Source organism: Etheostoma cragini, chromosome 16 (genome assembly GCF_013103735.1).
Source record: "Etheostoma cragini isolate CJK2018 chromosome 16, CSU_Ecrag_1.0, whole genome shotgun sequence".
Taxonomy (NCBI): domain Eukaryota; kingdom Metazoa; phylum Chordata; class Actinopteri; order Perciformes; family Percidae; genus Etheostoma; species Etheostoma cragini.
Genome location: NC_048422.1, coordinates 11,648,200 through 11,667,187, shown reverse-complemented (window position 1 = coordinate 11,667,187; position 18,988 = coordinate 11,648,200). Strand labels below are relative to the sequence as shown.

Below are 18,988 nucleotides of genomic sequence, written 5' to 3'. Positions count from 1 at the left end.
CCAAAAACCATCACCAACTCCTGTTCTCATGCCCCGTATACCTGAAAGAATTGTCATGTAAAGACAAGGAGAAACACAAGTGGCTAGACTACAATAAAACACAAAACTGTACAGTTGAAGCCTGAGACAAAGCATGCTAGGGCTATAAATGCATGCAGGGTAGGAGGAGGAGAGTGGGTTGGGCAGTAAGAGCTGAAGACAGGTTCCAGGTTCAGGAAGATCCTATAATGGAAGGTTCCCATGGGGCGGTCTCAAGTCCCAAAACCCCAAACTGAGCCTTTTAAGAGGAGAGAACGGAATAAAAGCTTTCAAAGTGTTGTTCTTAGATCGTTAGTCTTTGTTTCTGCATCGGTCAGACTTGTCCACCTTCCCGGGGAATGTACACAGGTGTCAGCAGCCAGTATAAAATGGTGCGTAAAGGGGTGTGTGTGCTGTGTGGTTGCAGGCAGGCAGATACCAGCGTGGATAATGAACCCTCTGCATCAAGAAAGAGCCTCATCCTCTCCCACGTAGGGCAGGTCCATACTTCTCATGCCATCACCGCTCTCCTGTTTCCTAAGTAACACACCAGAGACACAGCCTTAGATAACACACTGCTACGGGCCTGTATCCCTAAACAGAGAAAGGAATAACACTCTTAAGCTATGTTTAGGAACTGAAACCAACCACTTAATTGTAACATAATGTGACGCAGCGAGCACAAAGGAATTGCTGGAGGACAAGTTTACATAGCATACACAAGGGACAACTCAAGAAAATAAAGAGAAGGGAAAAAATGGGGAAACAATTTATTAAAGGTGTCAATCATTTTGTCAAGTAGAGACAAAAAAATATATTTACAAGTCCTTCATGCATAGGATTAAAAAACAACTTAAAAAAGCATAAATGGATGCTTTGGGCTCATTATGAATGAGTGAATGAGACTTGAAAATGCTATTTTTGTTTTGACTGTCAGACAGGCCTTGATTCAATTCTTGGAAGTTTCTATTAAGTGTACCACTATTAAATGTAGTTGATAACACATTAACACTTGAACACCAGAACATGATAAGCTCTGGTCACTTGTCATGGCCTTGTTGATACAAAATAATCAAATTTAGCTTTAACTATTTAAATAACTTTGATTATTATAATACAGTACGTCATCAAATGGGATTTTCTGCACTACACAGCGCATGCTTCACCAAAAGCACCCTTAGACAAAAAAGAAAATACATTAAATCAGCTTCCAAGTACTATAGACTCTAGAGTAGGAGGTCTTCAATGTTTTTTAGGCCAAGGACCCCAAACCTGAAAGAGAGACGATCAAGGACCCCGTACTACAAATTGTAAATGGAGTTGCATAGTAAACAGGAACTACAAAAACGTGGTGGGTGACCTAAAGCTTAAAAACATACACTTTTATGGTGCCCTAAAATATTTTTTTTACATATTCATATATAAAATCATGTTTTAATGTTGACAACACATAAGCTTAACTGATGGCTACCATAGTGGCTACCTTACAGGCCAGTAACCGTATCATCATTGTTGTTGAGGTTGTTGTTTTTATGGAATAGACCGATTTACCTTTGCTAATAATATGTTGGAATCATGTTTTCAGGAATATTGTAATTTTGGGGGGGGGGGAAAACTTTCAAAAAAGTAATAAACAGTGAAGATCATTGCTCTAGAGCACAGCACAACATTCCCAAAGATGACTTGAAAACTATATTAGCACAGCCTAGTTTACACACTCGATGCACAAGTGTATTTGATCATTAAAGCAATATTAAGAAATACAGCTGCTTATATCATGCCAGGGGTGTCAAAGTATACTATCTAGCACATAAAGGTCCCATATTGTAGAAAGTGACACTTTTTTTTAAAATTATACAGCAGGAAGAGGTGCTATAAATATTCTGAGAAAGTATCAAAATGCTCAATCCCCAGAGAAATGCACAAAGCTCGTATTTAGAAACTGTGCCTTTAAAGAAGCCATCAGGACTTCCGTACAGTTGTGTTGTTAAATTTAAAAATCATCAAAAAAATTATTTTGTTGAACAAATTTAACATTATATTATAATATAATGTGCAGTCTTTCACGATGTGTATATTGTGCCTGTTGATATTGCGATGACAATAAAAAATAATATAATGTGCAGCCCTTCTATATATAGATAGACAGTTCTGCTACAGTGCCATTCCAGCCCTTCCGTCGAGACCCGGAAACACTGACCAATCAGAGCATACTGGGCTTTTTCGGGAGGGGGGCTTAAAGAGACAAGCACTAAAACGGAGCGTTTCAGACAGGGGGTAAAAACAGGTATATTCAGACAGAGAGTAGAAGAACAATTATGTGTTTTTTAAACATGTTCTAGTTGAAACTCAAAATAGTCCAAAATACAAGTATAAAACTGAAAACAGCATAATATGGGACCTTTAAACAGTACTACAGCAGGCAGGAGTTGTGCTAAAGTTATTTACCTTCGTTGGTTACAATGAATGTAGCAGTATCTCACATTGCCTGCTCTGCCTTTCCTGCAGGGCAGGAGAGGGAGAAGAGAAATGATACTTGACAAACTAGTTGACAAACATTAGCTGGCTATACTGTACGAAAGGGAAAAAGGACCCAACAGCGTGTTTTGAATCTCGAATGTGTCTGTAAATAATCCTTACGTGAGCTTTTGCCCTGGAGCACACAAACTGCTGCGTTCCTCTTTACGGCCCCAATCAAAGGGGTTCCCAAAGGAGCGCTTCCTTAGCATAGTTCTCACCATGATCTAAAAAAGAAGAGTGAACAATAATATACAAATCCAAAATGTATGCTTAGAAATTGGATAAAGAAAAGCTTGACTTTGATTTTAAACAGTGCCCTGTTGTAAAAAAAAAAGGGTGCGGTTATGGTAAAATCAACACTTTTTATTTTATGAACCTCACTTGTGTAATGATATATTATTGTTCTTACTAGACAAATGTACAGGGAATAACCAATTAATCCAGCAAAAAGCAATCATTCTCAGTCATGTCTCAGTAGGTGACATCTGACAGTTGTAATGCATCTCTCAGGGTAGCTGAATTGAAAACAAACTGTACCCATTGGAGATATTAATTACACCAGAAGCAAAAACAAATTAGCCTTGGGCATGACTGTGTTGTTCATTAATGAAAGTTTTTTTTTTTTTATGAGAGAAAAACAAGTTCATAATCTCACCACTGTAGCCAGGCTGGGGATGTGTTTAACAGAATTCTCCACCTCCTCCTCAGTCACCTCAATCAGCATACAACAGTTGTCGTCCTCCGGGGGAAGAGGCTCAGCGCCGTGCCTCGTCACCCATGGGTGCACCTGGATGGAAACATGAGGAGTAGATCAAGTTAAGCTATGCAGGTCACAGGTTACAATCTTTTGACAAACACATTACTGAAAGACTCTCGTTAATGTCATATTTAAATTATGAACACTACAAAACAGATTGGACTGTCATGTACTGTGTGTAGTGTTGCCCAAGATCTGAAGCTGACAAACCCTTTTTTTCTTCCAACCACAAAGGTTTTGTATTACACCACGGCACATTGTCACTGAGGCATCACTATCAAGACAGCTTCATGTGCAGCTCACAGGATGACTTTCTGTAAAATGCACTGGTCTCTCTTCATTTAGTCTCGCATTGTTAGACCTTCCTCCACAGCTCGCGGAAGAGGGTCTGGCTAGTCCACACAGCATTCCAGGATGGGAGAAAAATGTGCTGTAGTTTATTGGCATTTCTTTAAACCAATTGTTGTGGGCAGCAGTAGGCGCCGGACAGAGACCCGGTGCTGCTGCAAAATAACCTTGAGAAGGAACTTGTTTTGGTGGAACCTGTGTACGTTCAAAAGTTGTTTTAGTCGTGCAACAGAAAACTCAGATTGGACGGATAATCTAGCTAGCTGTCTGGATTTACCCTGCAGAGATCTGAGGAGCAGTTAAATCCTCAGAAATTGGTCGGAGTTTACAACGCCAACACAAAGAAAGCGGGAGATAACGGACATCTAGCCAAAAAGAAGGGCTTCTGGTGGAACTTCCGGTGGCACCAAAGCAATCCCGAAAGTGGAACGTTGTGGATATAGACTACTCTTCATGGAAACCCAGTTACACAGACATTACTCTTCCTTATAAAGTTCTGTGTCACGTGGTTTTTACTGCTTTCCATGTAATAGCAAATGTGCTTTGATGCAAAATAATGGAAACCAGCATCTTAATTGAAAGTGAGTCTTTACCTTAATCTGTGGGATTGATATTCTGGTCTCTGGATTCTTGTCCAGCATTTTTAGCAACAAATCTTTGAGATCATCTGAGATATCAGCACTGTTGAGACAAAAAGAATCACGGCTACAGATGAAGTCACAATTAACAGGGTTCTTACACATTTTAACCAATACTTTTTGGCAAATTTCAAAGACTATTTATTCCTGAAAATCTCAGTCGACATTTTACAATAAGAATAAAAATCTGTGTTAATGTTTACCCTCATAGGTTTAACAATAAAAAAAATGACAATGTATGTGGTTCATAGTGGAATTGTAACATTGCGCCCTGAATAGAACGTTAAGATTAAGAAGACGTGAAAAACATGTTTAATTAAAAGATTTTTTTATATTAATCACATATTATTATGCTTTGTTAAATAATTCTATGACTTTTCCAAAACTTTCCGGGTTTTTTTATTTTTTCCAAAACCTTTCCAGGCCTGAAATTTGCATTTTTCAAATTCCACAACTTTTCCAGGTTTTTCAAAACATATAACCCCGATTTAAATACATTTTGCAAAGTAGAAGATGATTGGAGAAGCAGAACTAACCGCTCAGGTAACTCCACAGGTTGGGTCTTGATTTTCTGATGAAGACTGACGATGCGCTCGTCCATAAATGGACACTGTGAATGAAAAAAAAAGATCTTGGTTTCAATAGAAGACTAGCAAATTGTCATTTGGGAAAAACTCCAAAACGACAAGCAACAATCCACATGTTCACTGTATTTATTTTTGCCAAAGCATACACTCACAACTCCAAAGACGAAGCAGTAAAGTGTTACTCCCATGGCCCAAACATCCAAAGCCTACATGATAAAAAACACAACAAAGAGTTTTTGTTAAGAAATGGTTCCTACAATGTATGATAATTGAAATCCACTGTACCACAGTCCGTTTACAGACAGTAAATTATATATGAATACTAAGTACTAGTGTTCATAAAGATTTAGTTACCAAAAAACAAAGGTATGTGCATTTCTGTAAATCATCCCCCAGAGGGCACTAGTTAGCCAACTGTTTCTTCACCTTTCCAGAGAAGTTCTTTCTGGTCTCAGAGAGCGCTTCAGGGGCAAGGAAAGCAGGGGTTCCCACTGTACTGGTCAGGAGGGCATCAGCCCCCTCAAACTGGTTACTGACTCCGAAGTCTGCTATCTTGATGTGTCCATCTTCTCCCACCAACAGGTTAGACGGCTTGACATCTCTGTGGATGATCCTCTGGTAATGTACTGTTGATAAATGATTTATTTTTTAAAATGACTACAACAACAAGATCCCATTTAATGAATTCTGTTCATGGCGAGATATGATAAACCTTCTCGTACAGAGGGGTCTTAAGATAACCTTTTCATCTTCTCAGTATTTTAATTTAAAATTGTAAACACGTCGGTTTTTGGCTTGGTGATGATGATAACATAAAAATGGCTTGAGGAGGAATCACTGGCAGTGCATTTAGACAAGTAGTTGGATAAACATTTAAGCAATTGCAGCAATCAAAAAATATTTCTTAACCTAACTACGAAGCCTTGTTCAGTTACAGTTACTTATAATGAGAAAGATTTAAGGTTCTGACAGTTTCAGTGTCCCTGGTGCAGAGCCCTCCCTCTCCCCCTCTTAGTAGTCTCCTAGACGACACTTCTCCTCCTGTGCTGAAATACATTAAGAGCCACTGAGCTGATGTGAAATGAGCCTTGTGGGTGGCTACAGTCAAGAACAGCACAGACGAAGGCCTTATGTAAAAGGAATGGATGAATTGTAGGATAAAGAAGGATCAAGATACAAAACAGCTATATCTTGATAGCAGGATTATATTATTCTAATTTAGAAGTCTGTATATAGTACACCTTGATCTCTATTGCATGGAAGATATCAGAAAATACAGGCGAGTACAGCTAATTATGGGATATTATTGTGTATTAACCAGTGTCTGATGATATTTAAGCACCAAACAAAAACTATTTCAATCTAGGTCGGGGAATTAAGAAAGTAAAGTTTCCTTTTTGTTATTCCTTTATAGTTAATGGTGATTCCATATTAAAATGCATTGGGATCAGAACTGGATCAGTGTTCATCAAAGTGTGTCAGGATGCATAAAAAATCCTCTAAGAGGGATAGATACACAACCCTAATCACCCATTCTTCATGCTCTAGCGTCCCGTCACAGACTGAGATGAAAAGAAGGTTTAGAAGACTCACAATACTCGATTCCCCGGAGCAGATCTTGGAAATAAAATCGTGATTGGTCCTCACTGAAAGGTTTATCTGTCGGCACCTCCATCACAGCCCTAAATACATAAACAGAGAATCACACACACACACACACACAATTAGCAATGATAAACAATGAGCTCATTCCAGTGACACAATCATGACCTTGAAAGAGGCTTGGCTTACCCTTGCTTGACCAGCTCAAAAACTGCAACAGAAACAAAGATGAGGTAAGTGATAAGTTACAAAGACACAATCAAACAAGATCTTTTAAGATGGATTTCCAATATCTTTGTTGTATGCTTACTTTATTCATGACTGTGTGACTGTGTGTGTGTGTGTGGTTCTAAGGGCTGACTGTCTGTCTGGAACGTACCCATGTACAGATGGTCCTCGCTGGGGTCATCCAAAACCTGGCACCAAATCACAGAGAAATGTAAATGAGTGTAAACACACACACACACACACAAAAGATCATCTTTTGTATGCATTAAAAACAAATACACAACCAGTTTTCTTGTATTTGAGGCTCTTTATAAGGCTGTATAACAGTGTTGAATTTATTCTACCTGATATGTATGTATTAAATAGTAAATCATATTTCATATACATATATATGACATTTTTCATGTCATGTAGTACATATTTTATTTTATATTTTTAATTATTTGGAAAAGGTAGCGCTTTGCAGCACATCAGGTAACACTATCAAAAGGGCCCTCTATTGTTTTAAATGTAAATATCCTTCCTATCCATAATCTTAAAACATAATCTTTCAGAGGAGGACATTTTGGCTAGTTCATCCATCCATTCCTTTACTGAAATATCTCCTTTAGTTTTCAAGTATTGCCACACTATTTTACATCCAGTAATACAGTAAGTGCTGTTCTGCACTGGGAGATCTGGTGGACATTCAGACCATTTCCCTTTGGCATTATGGTAAATAGGCAGTTTCAGTCATTTCTACTCCCAAACTCCGTTCTGCAAAATGCAATTTGAAATAATGGAGATTGTTGTCTTGATACTGATTTTTCCTTCCTTCTGTGACCCTCTGCTGAGGCTTCTGTTCAAATTGTTCCATTAGTGAGTTGGCAACATCCCTTTGTTGCTCTTTAGAGAGAAGAGGCATAATGAATGATTGTTTTACTATATACAGGTTTAGCTTGAGTAGGCCTGATATCAAGCTCAGATATAATACCTGCACTTGTTCCTTCCTAAATTGAAAGTTACTATGGATTGGAAAATGTAATGTTTGAAGACATTCGAGATAGTGGAGCGCGATTATATAAAAAAATCGATTTGTATTTGAATCGTGATTTTTTTTTAAAGAAAGAAATAATGTTTTTATTGTACGTCTACTGCAATCACATGATAGGTAGATAGATAGATAGACACTTTATTGATCCCCACGGGGAAATTCAAGGTCCAGGAGCTCACAGACATAACACACAAGCATCATAACAGCATTTAAATTAACAAACAAATCCACATGATTAATATGGATATGAATATACAGCACATACATACATACATACATACATACATACATACATACAAACATACATACATATATACATACATACATACATACATGGGAAAAGTAACTACATTTACATACTATGAATTGTTTTTTTAATTAAGAATAATTTTTTAATTGAAAATCAATATTGAACTTAATGGTGAGCCTAAAAATTGGAACTGAATCGTGACATTTTCTGAATCGTACACCCCTAATTGCAGATACCGCAACACACAATTCAGTTTAAAACATTTTTTAGGAAAATCTCAGACTAAATGTAAACTGTCAAAATGTACCTACCTCTACTAGTTTCACCACATTAGAATGGTCGAGCTTTTTCAGGATGGCAATCTCTTGATAGACCCGCTCCAGGGGTCCTTTGAGCTGAGGGGGACCCTCAGGGACTGCTTTTGCTCCACGAGGGGGAGGTCTTCCTGACAGAGGAGAGGGCGACAGTGTGGGTGGGCATGAGTCACAGATGGTAGAAGAACAAGATGGGACAAATAACAAGGTTTCAGTATTGGTTTGCAGCGTTCATGTCCCACTGGAGCATTACAAGAGACTGTGCTCTCTGCTGTTTTAAGTCATCGGCCCCTAGCTCCAAACTTACGTGGGAAACCTGCCTGCCTCATCAGCCTCCTCTTGGACAACACCTTCATCGCCTGCAGGAGAGAACAGGAGATGGATTTGGACAGATGGGGGATAAGAGAAGATGGGCAGAGGGTCGGGAGAGCCAATAGGCAAGAGATCCAGAGAAAGATAAACAGAAAGGTAGACAAAAGAGAAGAGTAAGACACAGCAGAGTGACGTGATGAATATGTGACAGTGCACCCACTCCCACACCTACAAATGAATATCCCAGCACCATTCCATCACTCTCCTCACCCTGAGCATCCTTTGTGACTACTTACAGTGACCAGCGTCAGCAGCACAAAGGATTCCAAACGTATAAAAGCTTGACTTACAAAAGAAGAACCCTGGTGCAAAATGACTGAAATGCAAGCACACATGTAATGTACAATGCCTCCTTGTCTTAAAATAATACTCCAGAAAATGTGACAATGCATACTTGTGATATTGGACTATATAGATAAAAACTGATGGACTTCTGGGTCTTGTTAGCTAACTTCACCGGCTTCATTTTAAAATTTGAAATTAAATACACAAGTCAAAATTTGCCCCGCTTTCTGATTGAACATATTTAACAGTAAAAACCATAAGGACATAAACAACACAAGCATGGCAAACACATTTCAGGGCTAAATAAATTTCTGCCACAGTACTAAGTCTGTGACAGGACTGTGACATTTGTCATTTAAGTGAGTGTAATTGCTAAATAAAACCTTTTAAAAAGGAGGGGATAGACACAAAGAATAGATGATTTTAAAAATCTAATTCAACAGCTAATTTTGGACTGCCAGATCATAGAACTAAAGGCAATAGTTGAGAACATTTGAAGTGTTGTTGAATGACGTATGCTGGTCTACTGCTGACACGATCGTTGTTTTTGTTTGTGTTATTATGGTGAATCCAAACACCAAAGTAACACAATGCTGTTGCCCCGTACACAACAGTGCATCGCTTAGCTCCTGTAGCTCCCGCCTGCTTCTCCAAACAGGGGGGTCTTCTCTACTAGGTATTAGGCTGACAAGTACCTCATACAACCACACTTCAAAACATTAGAATTATCCCTTTAAGCATTTAGTCTACCGGTCCATCATCAGTTTAGCTTTTTCTGCATATTGAATTGTATTTTCTGCTGTCTTGAACAATTACCATTGCTGACAACCATCAAGGCAGGGTTGAACAAAAAGCCCAAATGTGTGACAGCTACATTGTTTGGTAGATATTTCCTCTGTTCTGGAGAAATAGACTTTTTTTTTTTTAATAGCCTCACTTCCTTCAGTTATTATGGCAATGATATAATCACTCAATGCGACATGTGGGCTTTGTCACTTGGGAGGAATATTAAAATAATCCCCATGTCATTTCCTGTCAACATCATGCAGTTTAATGAGAATTGCAAAAATAATCATGACCAGCAAACAGAAAATTATGTTATAACAGTACTCAGCAAGGCACAGTTAACTAGAGACATTTCCGTACGTGGAAGATTCAAATGAAATCGCACCAGAAATTTGCGAAGAGGGTTTGATTATTATGAGGTTTGTGTGTGTGGGTCTGTGAGAAAAAACAGAGACTGTGTTAATAGTTAGAAAGAAATCACATCTGTATTTGTGTGTGCATGTAGAACTCACATAGTAAGTGTTGTCATCCTCATTGTAAGCCAGCTTGACAACACCATAGGAGCCCTGGTCCCGGAATTAGTAAAATGGAATAGAAGCCAATAAAGTGAGATTGAGCAGCTGTCATTTTCAATGTGAAAATCACACTATGTGCAACGCAATCTAAATAAATACAAATACACACACACACACACAAGGGAAGTGTGTGGGCTGACAGTGTACACTGAAAGAGTAGAAGCAGATTCAAGGTGAGAACAGAGAAATTCAAATTATTTCCCCCTCTCTCTTTCATTTTTGATGTCAGGCTAATTAAGGAAACTGGATCTGGTTTATGTTATCAAGGTCCCCTGCCCACACAGGAAATGCAGGATAAAAACTAGGCCCAATTAGTAGCCTGTGTGCGCAAATTCATGCCCAAAAACAGAGAGAGAGAGAGAGAGAGAGCAAGGGAGAGAGAGAGAGAGAGGGAGGGAGGGAGAGAGAGAGGGGGGGGCGGGCGAGAGCAGGATCTGTTCCTGCTGGGGGAGCAGATTGGAGAGGCAGCACACAGCTCGTCCTACAGTCCCAGAGATGAACTGATAACAGGATCATCTCCAACAGCCCTGAAAGGCTCTAATTGTCTCAGCTGAACACAAAACCACAAACAAATTAACATGTCTACCTTCATGCAGAAATCCACAGCGGTCATGCACATTCTGTCTTATGAAATCCACAATCTAACACATGCAAAGTACACACACACACACACACACTACCAAGCCTCGCACAACCCTTAGAGAGCGCTATTTATACCAGCCTCTCACCCATCTTCCAACTCTCCCATGGTCTGGTAGTTTACACAGAGTTTGGGAAATGAGGACAGCCGGGAGAGAGGACAGCAGAGACTGTTACTGAATGTCCTTGATGATATGTGCTACTTGACAGACATGCAGTAGGCGGAAGGGAGAAGAAAAATGTAAGAGTCAGTGAAAGGGAGCAATCAGTGAGTTTATCTCTGATGGTACCTTTCCAATCTCGTCTTTCAGCTTGTACTGGTTGAGTTGAACACAGTCCTTGAAGAGAGGAAAGAGAGGCAAGAGCAAAGAGAGGAGGAGAAATGGTTTCTTTTCAAAATAAATCACATCAGCTATTTTAGCAGCAACAGAATATACATCATGAGCATTCTTACAAAATTGTGATTTTGTAAGAACGGCACTCAAAATGCAGTGCAATGGTAATTTGTTTTTTACATTTCCAACCAAAAATCATGAGTGCAGTATTTTGCACTTAGTGTACCCAAGGGTGTCAGTATGACTCTGCAATCACTGTCCCAGTTCAATGTCAACCCCCCCCCCCCCCGTCGTAAAACCTCTACAAATACAGCTTTGTTCTTTGAGAGGAAGGATGTTTTTCCAAGCTTTCACAGTTTTGCAGTGTATTTTGTAGTCTTTAGAGAAAACTTAAGAAGTAACTAGTCTCGTACAGGTGTGTCAACTCTTTTTCTGGTGAAAAGCAAGTGTGAATTTAAAACAATGAGTGACAGCAACACATGCAGTGTTGGGAACACCATGAACCCAGCCTACAGAGAATGAGTCAGACAAACACCTAGGCATGCACTGACTAACCAGCTCTTGATTAACAGCTGATTGATTTTTGGTCTTTAAACTAGATTATTAAAAGATTTGAGTGCCAAAAAGAGAGTAAGATGATGTGTGAATATAGAATTAAGAGGAATTACAATGACCAGCATTACATGAGACTTTACTTGTAGTAACGTCAAGGCTCACGAAATTAACCTTCTTTCCACATCTACAATATGTAAACATGTATATCATGCTAAAGGCTCTGAATATAGGACAACCTCTGCAGCCCCTACGAGAGATTCTACCTATATTTACAGGTTTCTGCATCTATGTGTAACAGGGATCACAGCTGCTATCTACATCTACTGAGACCATAACACCTTACCTTTGCATCCACAAAGTCTTCACTGAGTGTGTTGCTGCTTTCAAGACAAATGCACATGTAGTTCTGCTTTACTTTCAGACAAGTATGATGCTGAATATTTTTCATAACTAAACAGATGTTCGAAAGAAGCACAAGCCTGGCTCTGTGTGAACATTAGTTAGTCTGTTCATTCATGTGTAACACTGTATGCAATGCAGCCCTTAAGGGAGTACACTGGTCAGATGGTGCGGAGTCAATCAATTATATAATCACAATTATAACTCTGGCTGTAGCCTCATATTAGCTAACTTCCTGGGATTCATTTGTTATTTATAAGGTTGTTTGGTGTTAGACGTATTGTTTGTTGGGGACACATTTTAAGCAGCAAAATCAACTTTCCAGAAGGGCTTAAATTTCACACACTGGAACGGTACTAGCCTTAAGGTTTAACCATACCTGGAGGTCTGTGATGGAAACACTGTGGGACTCCACCGTGGGCCGGCGGGGCAAGCGTGGAGAGGAGTGTGGTGATGTGATGGGAGAGTAGGGCAACGATGGGTAAATGTAGCGCCCGTTGAGTCCCGGTGAGCTGCAGGGTGACGTTGCAGTTTGGGAGCGTTCTTGCAGAGATAGTTTCCGGTCTGACAGGTTTAATCTTCCCCTTTGCTCTTGGCTTTCGGGTAGCAGAGCCTTCGACTGGCCGACTGTGTGGGACAGCAGGTCGCAGGAAGGAGTCCGGAAAGATGCCGCCACAGAGGAAGCTGACGTGGGCGTGTTTGAACTGTCCATTTCTTCAACCTGAGATGTCATGCAATTAAATCGTATTTATTTTTCTTACTGCATGGTCACATATGTAATGTTGTCTAAGTATAGGCATTATAGGACGGTAAATATGTAGTATTTTGTTTGTATTAATTTGATATGAAACAAAGCCGTTTGATAGATACAATGCCATCAATACATGTATAATATAACACAAACAAATATAATTGATAAAAAAATACCTTTGGGAAGGGAATTAAACTGTATTAGTTTTATGTTATGACTGTGACAGGTGTATTAAATGTCGATTCCACTAATGCTAACGTTTCCTAAATTTAGATACATTTATGGATCTACAAAACACAAACGAATGCATGGGATATAATTTTAAAGTGAGAACACTAACTTCCTCCTTGATTTGATTAGTCTAGGAGGTATGAAAAAAGAACTATGGCCATGTTTCATCATGTGTCAAGCAATCATTTCATCCAGCACATGTCCAATTAGGCTCCAATTGAAACCCAGATTAGGAGCTTCATCTTACCTCCTCCTCCCCCCCAGCCTCTCCAGGTGGTCTACTGGGTTCGTACTCTGTGACCACGATGAGCGACTCCATGGGGTCTGGGGAAGGCGTCTCACAGTGGGTGTTCAAAGGTGGAGCGGGACAGCTACACAGCAGATCAGGCAGGGACTGTGAGGGCTGTGCTGGGGGTGCATGATCGCAGGGGGCCGGCGGCTCAGCAGCGGGCCAAGGAGTTGCGTGACAGGGAAACATGGTGTCTCTTCACAAAGACTGACAACCACTGCTCCATCAGATGGGGAACTCGGGGGGGAATTGGTGCCTTAAACATAAGGGCAAATTACAGAATAAAAAATACATGGGGAGAATAATTACTGGCCTTTCAGACATCTGCCCTATTAACCATTAACCTTTAATGGTGCAAAGTACTGAGTAGGGCAGAGCAAAATGACAATGGACAAAAAGAGTACCTTCTGATTTATCCTTAAAAAGCTACCCTAAAAAGAGTACTACTCTTTTGAAAATCTAGTAATAACAGTGATATAACAGTAATATAACAACACCTCCCCTAGGGGTGTCGAATTGAATCATTGCATCGATGCATTGCGATGCGGATGTGGACGATTCTGCATCGACGCAGTGAAAGACAATAAACAATTGTTTATTCATTATATCTAACTGCTTAAATTTGAGGATGAAAAACATGTGTCACAATTGTTGTGGAAGTTTCTGTACAGCGAGAGAGGAATCGTTTTGGCAGGATTGTTGTGAAAGTTTCTGTACGGCAGGAGAGGAAATGTTTACCCCTACTGTTCAAAATTGCTCAGTTTTTGTTGGATCGGTGTGAAATCAGTCAAGAGTCCTCCGTGGTTCTGATCCTCTCTCTCTGAATACTTACTAAGCGTTTCTAACCTGAAAAGCATTGTGAATAATTATATGAATAATAATACATGCCTATTATAGAAGGATATATGAAATCAAGCTGAAATGTAATTTTCCCATTACAAAATATATATTAAATTTGAGGAGATGGTGCATCGTGATATTGAATTGTTGACAAGATAATGCAATTAAATTGTGAGACCACTGAAGATCAATACCCCTATAAAGACCATATATCATGCAAGTAGGAAGAACAAATATCGATAGACACCAACCTGGCCTACCTGAAGTATTCTCCTCATAATATCTCAATGCCCAGTGAATTTTGTATTATGTAAAACCTTTTTTCACAAGTGTGGCCATGCAGGAACGGACTTAAAGCAACTGTGAAGTGGGAGTCCATGAAAACAAAATCTGAGGGTAGACTAATTATATCTCCTTAGCCAAGATTAATTTAGGGCTGTGACAAAGTATGACAAAATGTATATGCACAACTAATGCTTAATTACCTCTGCACACAACTGGCGCACAGTGTTTGACAGGCTAGCATGAGCCAAATTGCGGGTGTAATAAAAAGGTGTGAAGAAAAAAAAAAAACATGACCTGTGAAACATACGTAGATACAGCTCGTTCCATATTCCACATCCGCGAGTCTGGACTTGTTTCACACATTCTGTTAAGTGCTAATGAATGCATGCAAACGGGTCTCGTATCACAAACTTCAGCTCAAAATTGGACAAAAGTGACATGTCTATTAAAGCAACAGTTCAGTCTGCTTTTGATGTCAGTAATAGAACATGTACAATATGTACAGCATCTAACCAATATCTCCAAGTCCACTCAGCTTGTTATCTGCACTTTATCCACGAAAGGAATAGAGACGGAAAGGAGGGACAAAAAGAGAAAGAGACAGAGAGGATCTCTTGATTTCCGTCATGGTTTTGACAGGATTGTGGCACTGTCTGTGTGGGAGCTGAGCAAATCTCACAGACACAGGAAAACAAAAGGAATGCCATTAGAAAAAAAAGACAGCGAGAGCTCCCGCCATGTTGAGAATGAGAGCTATGTGTGGGAAGAAACTCCCACTCCAGGTGGCCTCTCTACCTCCATAGCCAGCGTATATTTAGCGATGTAAACTCCCAAAGAGGAAGTAAGAATCACCACCACACATTTACAAAGAGACTCATACTGAGCAGAACTGTTTTAATGGTCAGCGACTAACTTCCTGGTCTTGTTGACTGCCTGATCTCTAGCTGTACATTCACGGCATCGTCATTTCTAGGGGTGTAATTGTATGACACACAAGTTTTATCTTGATGCAATACTATATTGATTCTTTGGACAACTATACAATATTAGTTGATATCGCAAAGTCTGCCTCAATACGTTTTGGATTTGATTCAATTCAGGAACCGGTCATCGATATGAGACAATATCATGTGTCCGTTTAACACAACCAGTGACATTTATGTTAACTAACAAAAAGCAACTAAAATAAGACTTGACAATTTCTTGTTTCTTCCAGCCAAATTTCCTACAATTCCCAGTATCAAATGCAAAGGCTTTGGGTTAGGAATGTTGCTTATCTTTGGAAGAGAGACCTAATAATATTATTTTCCTCAGTCTGTCTATGATATATTTTTCCCAGTATGTAGTGCCATTTTCATGACTATTCTTAAAAGCAGACACTTTGTTCAGTTGAAATGATCCTTCATTTATCTGAAAAAAAGGAAGCTCTTAAAAATCCAGTTGTACGTTTACGCACACTATCACTGCCACCAAAGCAACACAATGTGCCCTGATAAGTAGAATGGGCCTCAATGGAGTACAACATATAGAGACATGACCCTGGATGAAACTTGCAATGCACCAGCTACAGTAGGCTTTTAATATCCTGAAAAGAGAGCCAATTTACCAAACTTAACCTACTTCAAAATCCGTTAAATTGTAAGGCTCACATCTAGGCCCATTTCCAATTAGATGTTTCTGTGCAGTGTCTACATTGGTGATGGAAAACTGTCACTTATAGCATGACACAAAACATCACTGCAAATCTCATTCTCCGCCCAGCAGGGTCTGGAAATTAGCCCTGAATATCAGTTAGACATTAGTTCACTTTGTCTTTGGTGGTTTAATGTCTGCATTCATTATCTGACCGGCAGGATTAGCAGTAGAATGAGAATTCAACAAAAGGCAGCTGAATGCTAGCTGAGTTTAGAGTCAGTCTGAGTTAGCCACTATATTGGAAGTGAGTTTTTGAAACTGTGAACTACTATGAGTGTAAGCACTAATAGCATCAGAATCCCTTACCTTAGACCTGAGAAAACTACTTTGACAGAACGTTGACACAACTAACCCACAAATTAGGGAGGAAGGGGGGGGCTGGACAAAAGCTGAACCTTGGTGGGTAGCCCCAAAGTCTAGTTCCTAGACATAGATGCTTTTTAATGGATTAGTAAACTGTTAGCTACAGCCTTAAACTTCCCTGATCCCTGGTGATCACACCAGCTAGACGAAGAACAAGTAGATAGATTTGAGCCTCATCAAACACCAACAGATGCCTTGCTCCAGATGACGCACTGCAACTCTTATCATGACAAAAGTTGCATGACTGACGTGACCTTCTCTATCTGGGGAAGAGAGGAATTATCAGAGCTTGCGGGAGGTCCAAGCCACATACAGCATTAATAACAACACAGACACAGTCCCATAGACATACAAGTACACCACAGTCCCTTCTGGAGCAGAGGAGGCTCCCCAGCTTCATTAAAAGATCAACAAGGGCAACCCTGTCAGTGATCTGCGGAGCTCTGTAAGAGATAAGCTCCTGTAAATGGAGGGATGAGTGTCCTCGACCAACTTAACTGCTGTGTTATCACAGCTGAATGGTACTTAGAAACTGACATTTCTAATCAATGTATCAACCAAAAGTCAACATAGTCAACTCCAAGTTGAGTATGCACCACATTAAGTCAATGTTGTAAAATAGTCTTTAGAATTGTTTACTCATTATCAACTCTAAATCCCTCACAGATTTGGCCTACATAGGGCTGCTAGGATTATTTTTGTTTATTAATTGTCCGAAAATGTTGAAAATTGGCATCTTAACCACACCACTAGTGTTGTAAATTTTCTAGCTAGCGTTATATCACAATGGGGCATTCATCTTGATCAGCAATTCTGCAACTCCTGTTTTAAATTTACGGATTTTTTTGTTTTTAATTAGAGCTCTAACTAAAAGAACAAACAAAAAGAATTTACGGATTTGGTCACATTCAAAAATACTAATTAAAATACTGAAAGAGACAATTAAAAAAACTAAAAAACATTTAGGGTCCTAAATTAATTTAGGATGCTATCTTTCATTAAGGACATGCAACTTCGGATTCTTAAAAAAAGACAACAGCAACCTTTTACATTACAATCCACATATACAGACTATATTAACTTGCGTTAAACGTTTACGCAATCAAACCATAGACCAAGACTCGTTCTCTTACGTTAACTCAAATATAAACAATGGTTAGCTTCCCTAGTGCAATTATGGTCTTGATAATCTTATACTCACAACTGAGAATTGACTGTACAGTCTTTTTCATCGACGCTGTCACAAAACCACAGAAGAAACGAGTGTCACCGTCGTTTGAGGTGCCATCAAGCTAACTTAGCGCTGAGCTTCAAAGCCAAACAGCTCAGCTAACGTTAGCAGCTGTCTCAACTGTCAAGATACAGATGTTGCTGGGCATGAGTCAAGGATGCTAGTGCGACTGAGTAACGTCCACATTACGCCCGATGTCAACGCTGCACATGACAACAAAAGCCAAATTATATCTGCAAAAAAAAACTAAAACATTACCTTAGCTTGTAATTTAGGCCTACAAGTCAGAATGGTGAGGTTTCTTCTTCTTCAGACGCGGTGTAACGTTACAGTAACGCTAAGTAGCCTCTGGACTACGACAGCTAGCTAGCTGTTTGAGAAACAGAGAATGTAGCAGACTGACCGATGGACCAATCCAGATGACTACACGAGTCCCGTGCTTCACATGGCGGAAGTGTTGAGCAAAACTGGCAACTGGGTTAACTCAGTGGTAATAGTTTCAGCAATACGATTCCATTAAAGCATTCATCCGCGGAGTTGGTTGGGCAACCTTTTGTTCTCCTTTTTGGTTCACTCACGACCGTCTTCCAAAACACTTGTGTTCTTGGGGATTTCTGCTATCAGTTTGTGGCCAAATGGCTCCCTCCTGTGGTGTATTGGAGAGTTAGATATTTATTGATCCCAAAAAATGGGACATTTTTGTTGCACTGAAGCACATTGGCTCACATGTGGTGAAAAGTGTACGTTTGGTGTTACATCGGCTGAAAAATGTGCATGTTTACATTTTCACTAGCAACCTGCACTGATTACAATAGAGTAATTTTCAGACATTGCTCAAACGCATTCACAACATGCAAGGTGTAACTGGTGAATTTTACCAACCTAGTTAAGTCATTTTCATTTCTTAACTTTGATTCGTTTATGCATGCACAAAAAAATGTGGCAGGTAGAATGCCAAAAACTAAAGGTGATCAAATTAAGAGTAGCCATTTAAAAAACAATAAAATCCGGCATGCAGTGAGAAAAAACAAGTGGTCACCAATAATACATAAGTTGAGTTAA

General features: G+C 39.5%; 1 protein-coding gene across 3 annotated transcripts; it reads right to left on the bottom strand.

The window, feature by feature from the left end:
* Positions 1–336: 336 nt before the first annotated feature.
* On the bottom strand, positions 337–18,470 carry LOC117959099 (calcium/calmodulin-dependent protein kinase kinase 2). Of its 3 annotated transcripts, none has more exons than XM_034896008.1 (18): positions 18,185–18,470; positions 13,471–13,768; positions 12,621–12,962; positions 11,243–11,290; positions 10,251–10,304; positions 8,603–8,654; positions 8,293–8,426; positions 6,850–6,886; positions 6,660–6,681; positions 6,462–6,550; positions 5,295–5,494; positions 5,021–5,074; positions 4,818–4,891; positions 4,237–4,324; positions 3,194–3,325; positions 2,659–2,762; positions 2,467–2,520; positions 341–555 (listed from the first exon to the last, which is right to left on the bottom strand). In XM_034896008.1, exons 2-18 carry the CDS (start codon positions 13,699–13,701, stop codon positions 483–485), a joined length of 1,788 nt encoding a protein of 595 aa, XP_034751899.1. In that variant the 5' UTR covers positions 13,702–13,768; positions 18,185–18,470; the 3' UTR covers positions 341–482. The 3 variants fall into 3 exon arrangements, with proteins under 3 accessions (XP_034751901.1, XP_034751899.1, XP_034751900.1); XM_034896009.1 differs by lacking the exon at positions 18,185–18,470 and adding an exon at positions 17,897–18,149; XM_034896010.1 differs by lacking the exon at positions 2,467–2,520 and having other exon boundaries at positions 337–555; positions 18,185–18,469.
* Between the last annotated feature and the right edge of the window lie 518 nt (positions 18,471–18,988).

What these genes read in the sequence shown, in the direction of transcription:
- LOC117959099 (XM_034896008.1), bottom strand. Translation starts at nt 13,701, where the DNA reads ATGTTTCCCTGTCACGCAACTCCTTGGCCCGCTGCTGAGCCGCCGGCC. An exon ending in GAGGCAGGCAGGTTTCCCAC is followed by an intron (nt 8,427 to 8,602) that starts GTAAGTTTGGAG and finishes CTCCTCTGTCAG; the next exon opens with GAAGACCTCCCCCTCGTGGA. An exon ending in TATCAATCCCACAGATTAAG is followed by an intron (nt 3,326 to 4,236) that starts GTAAAGACTCAC and finishes GTTTCCATCCAG; the next exon opens with GTGCACCCATGGGTGACGAG.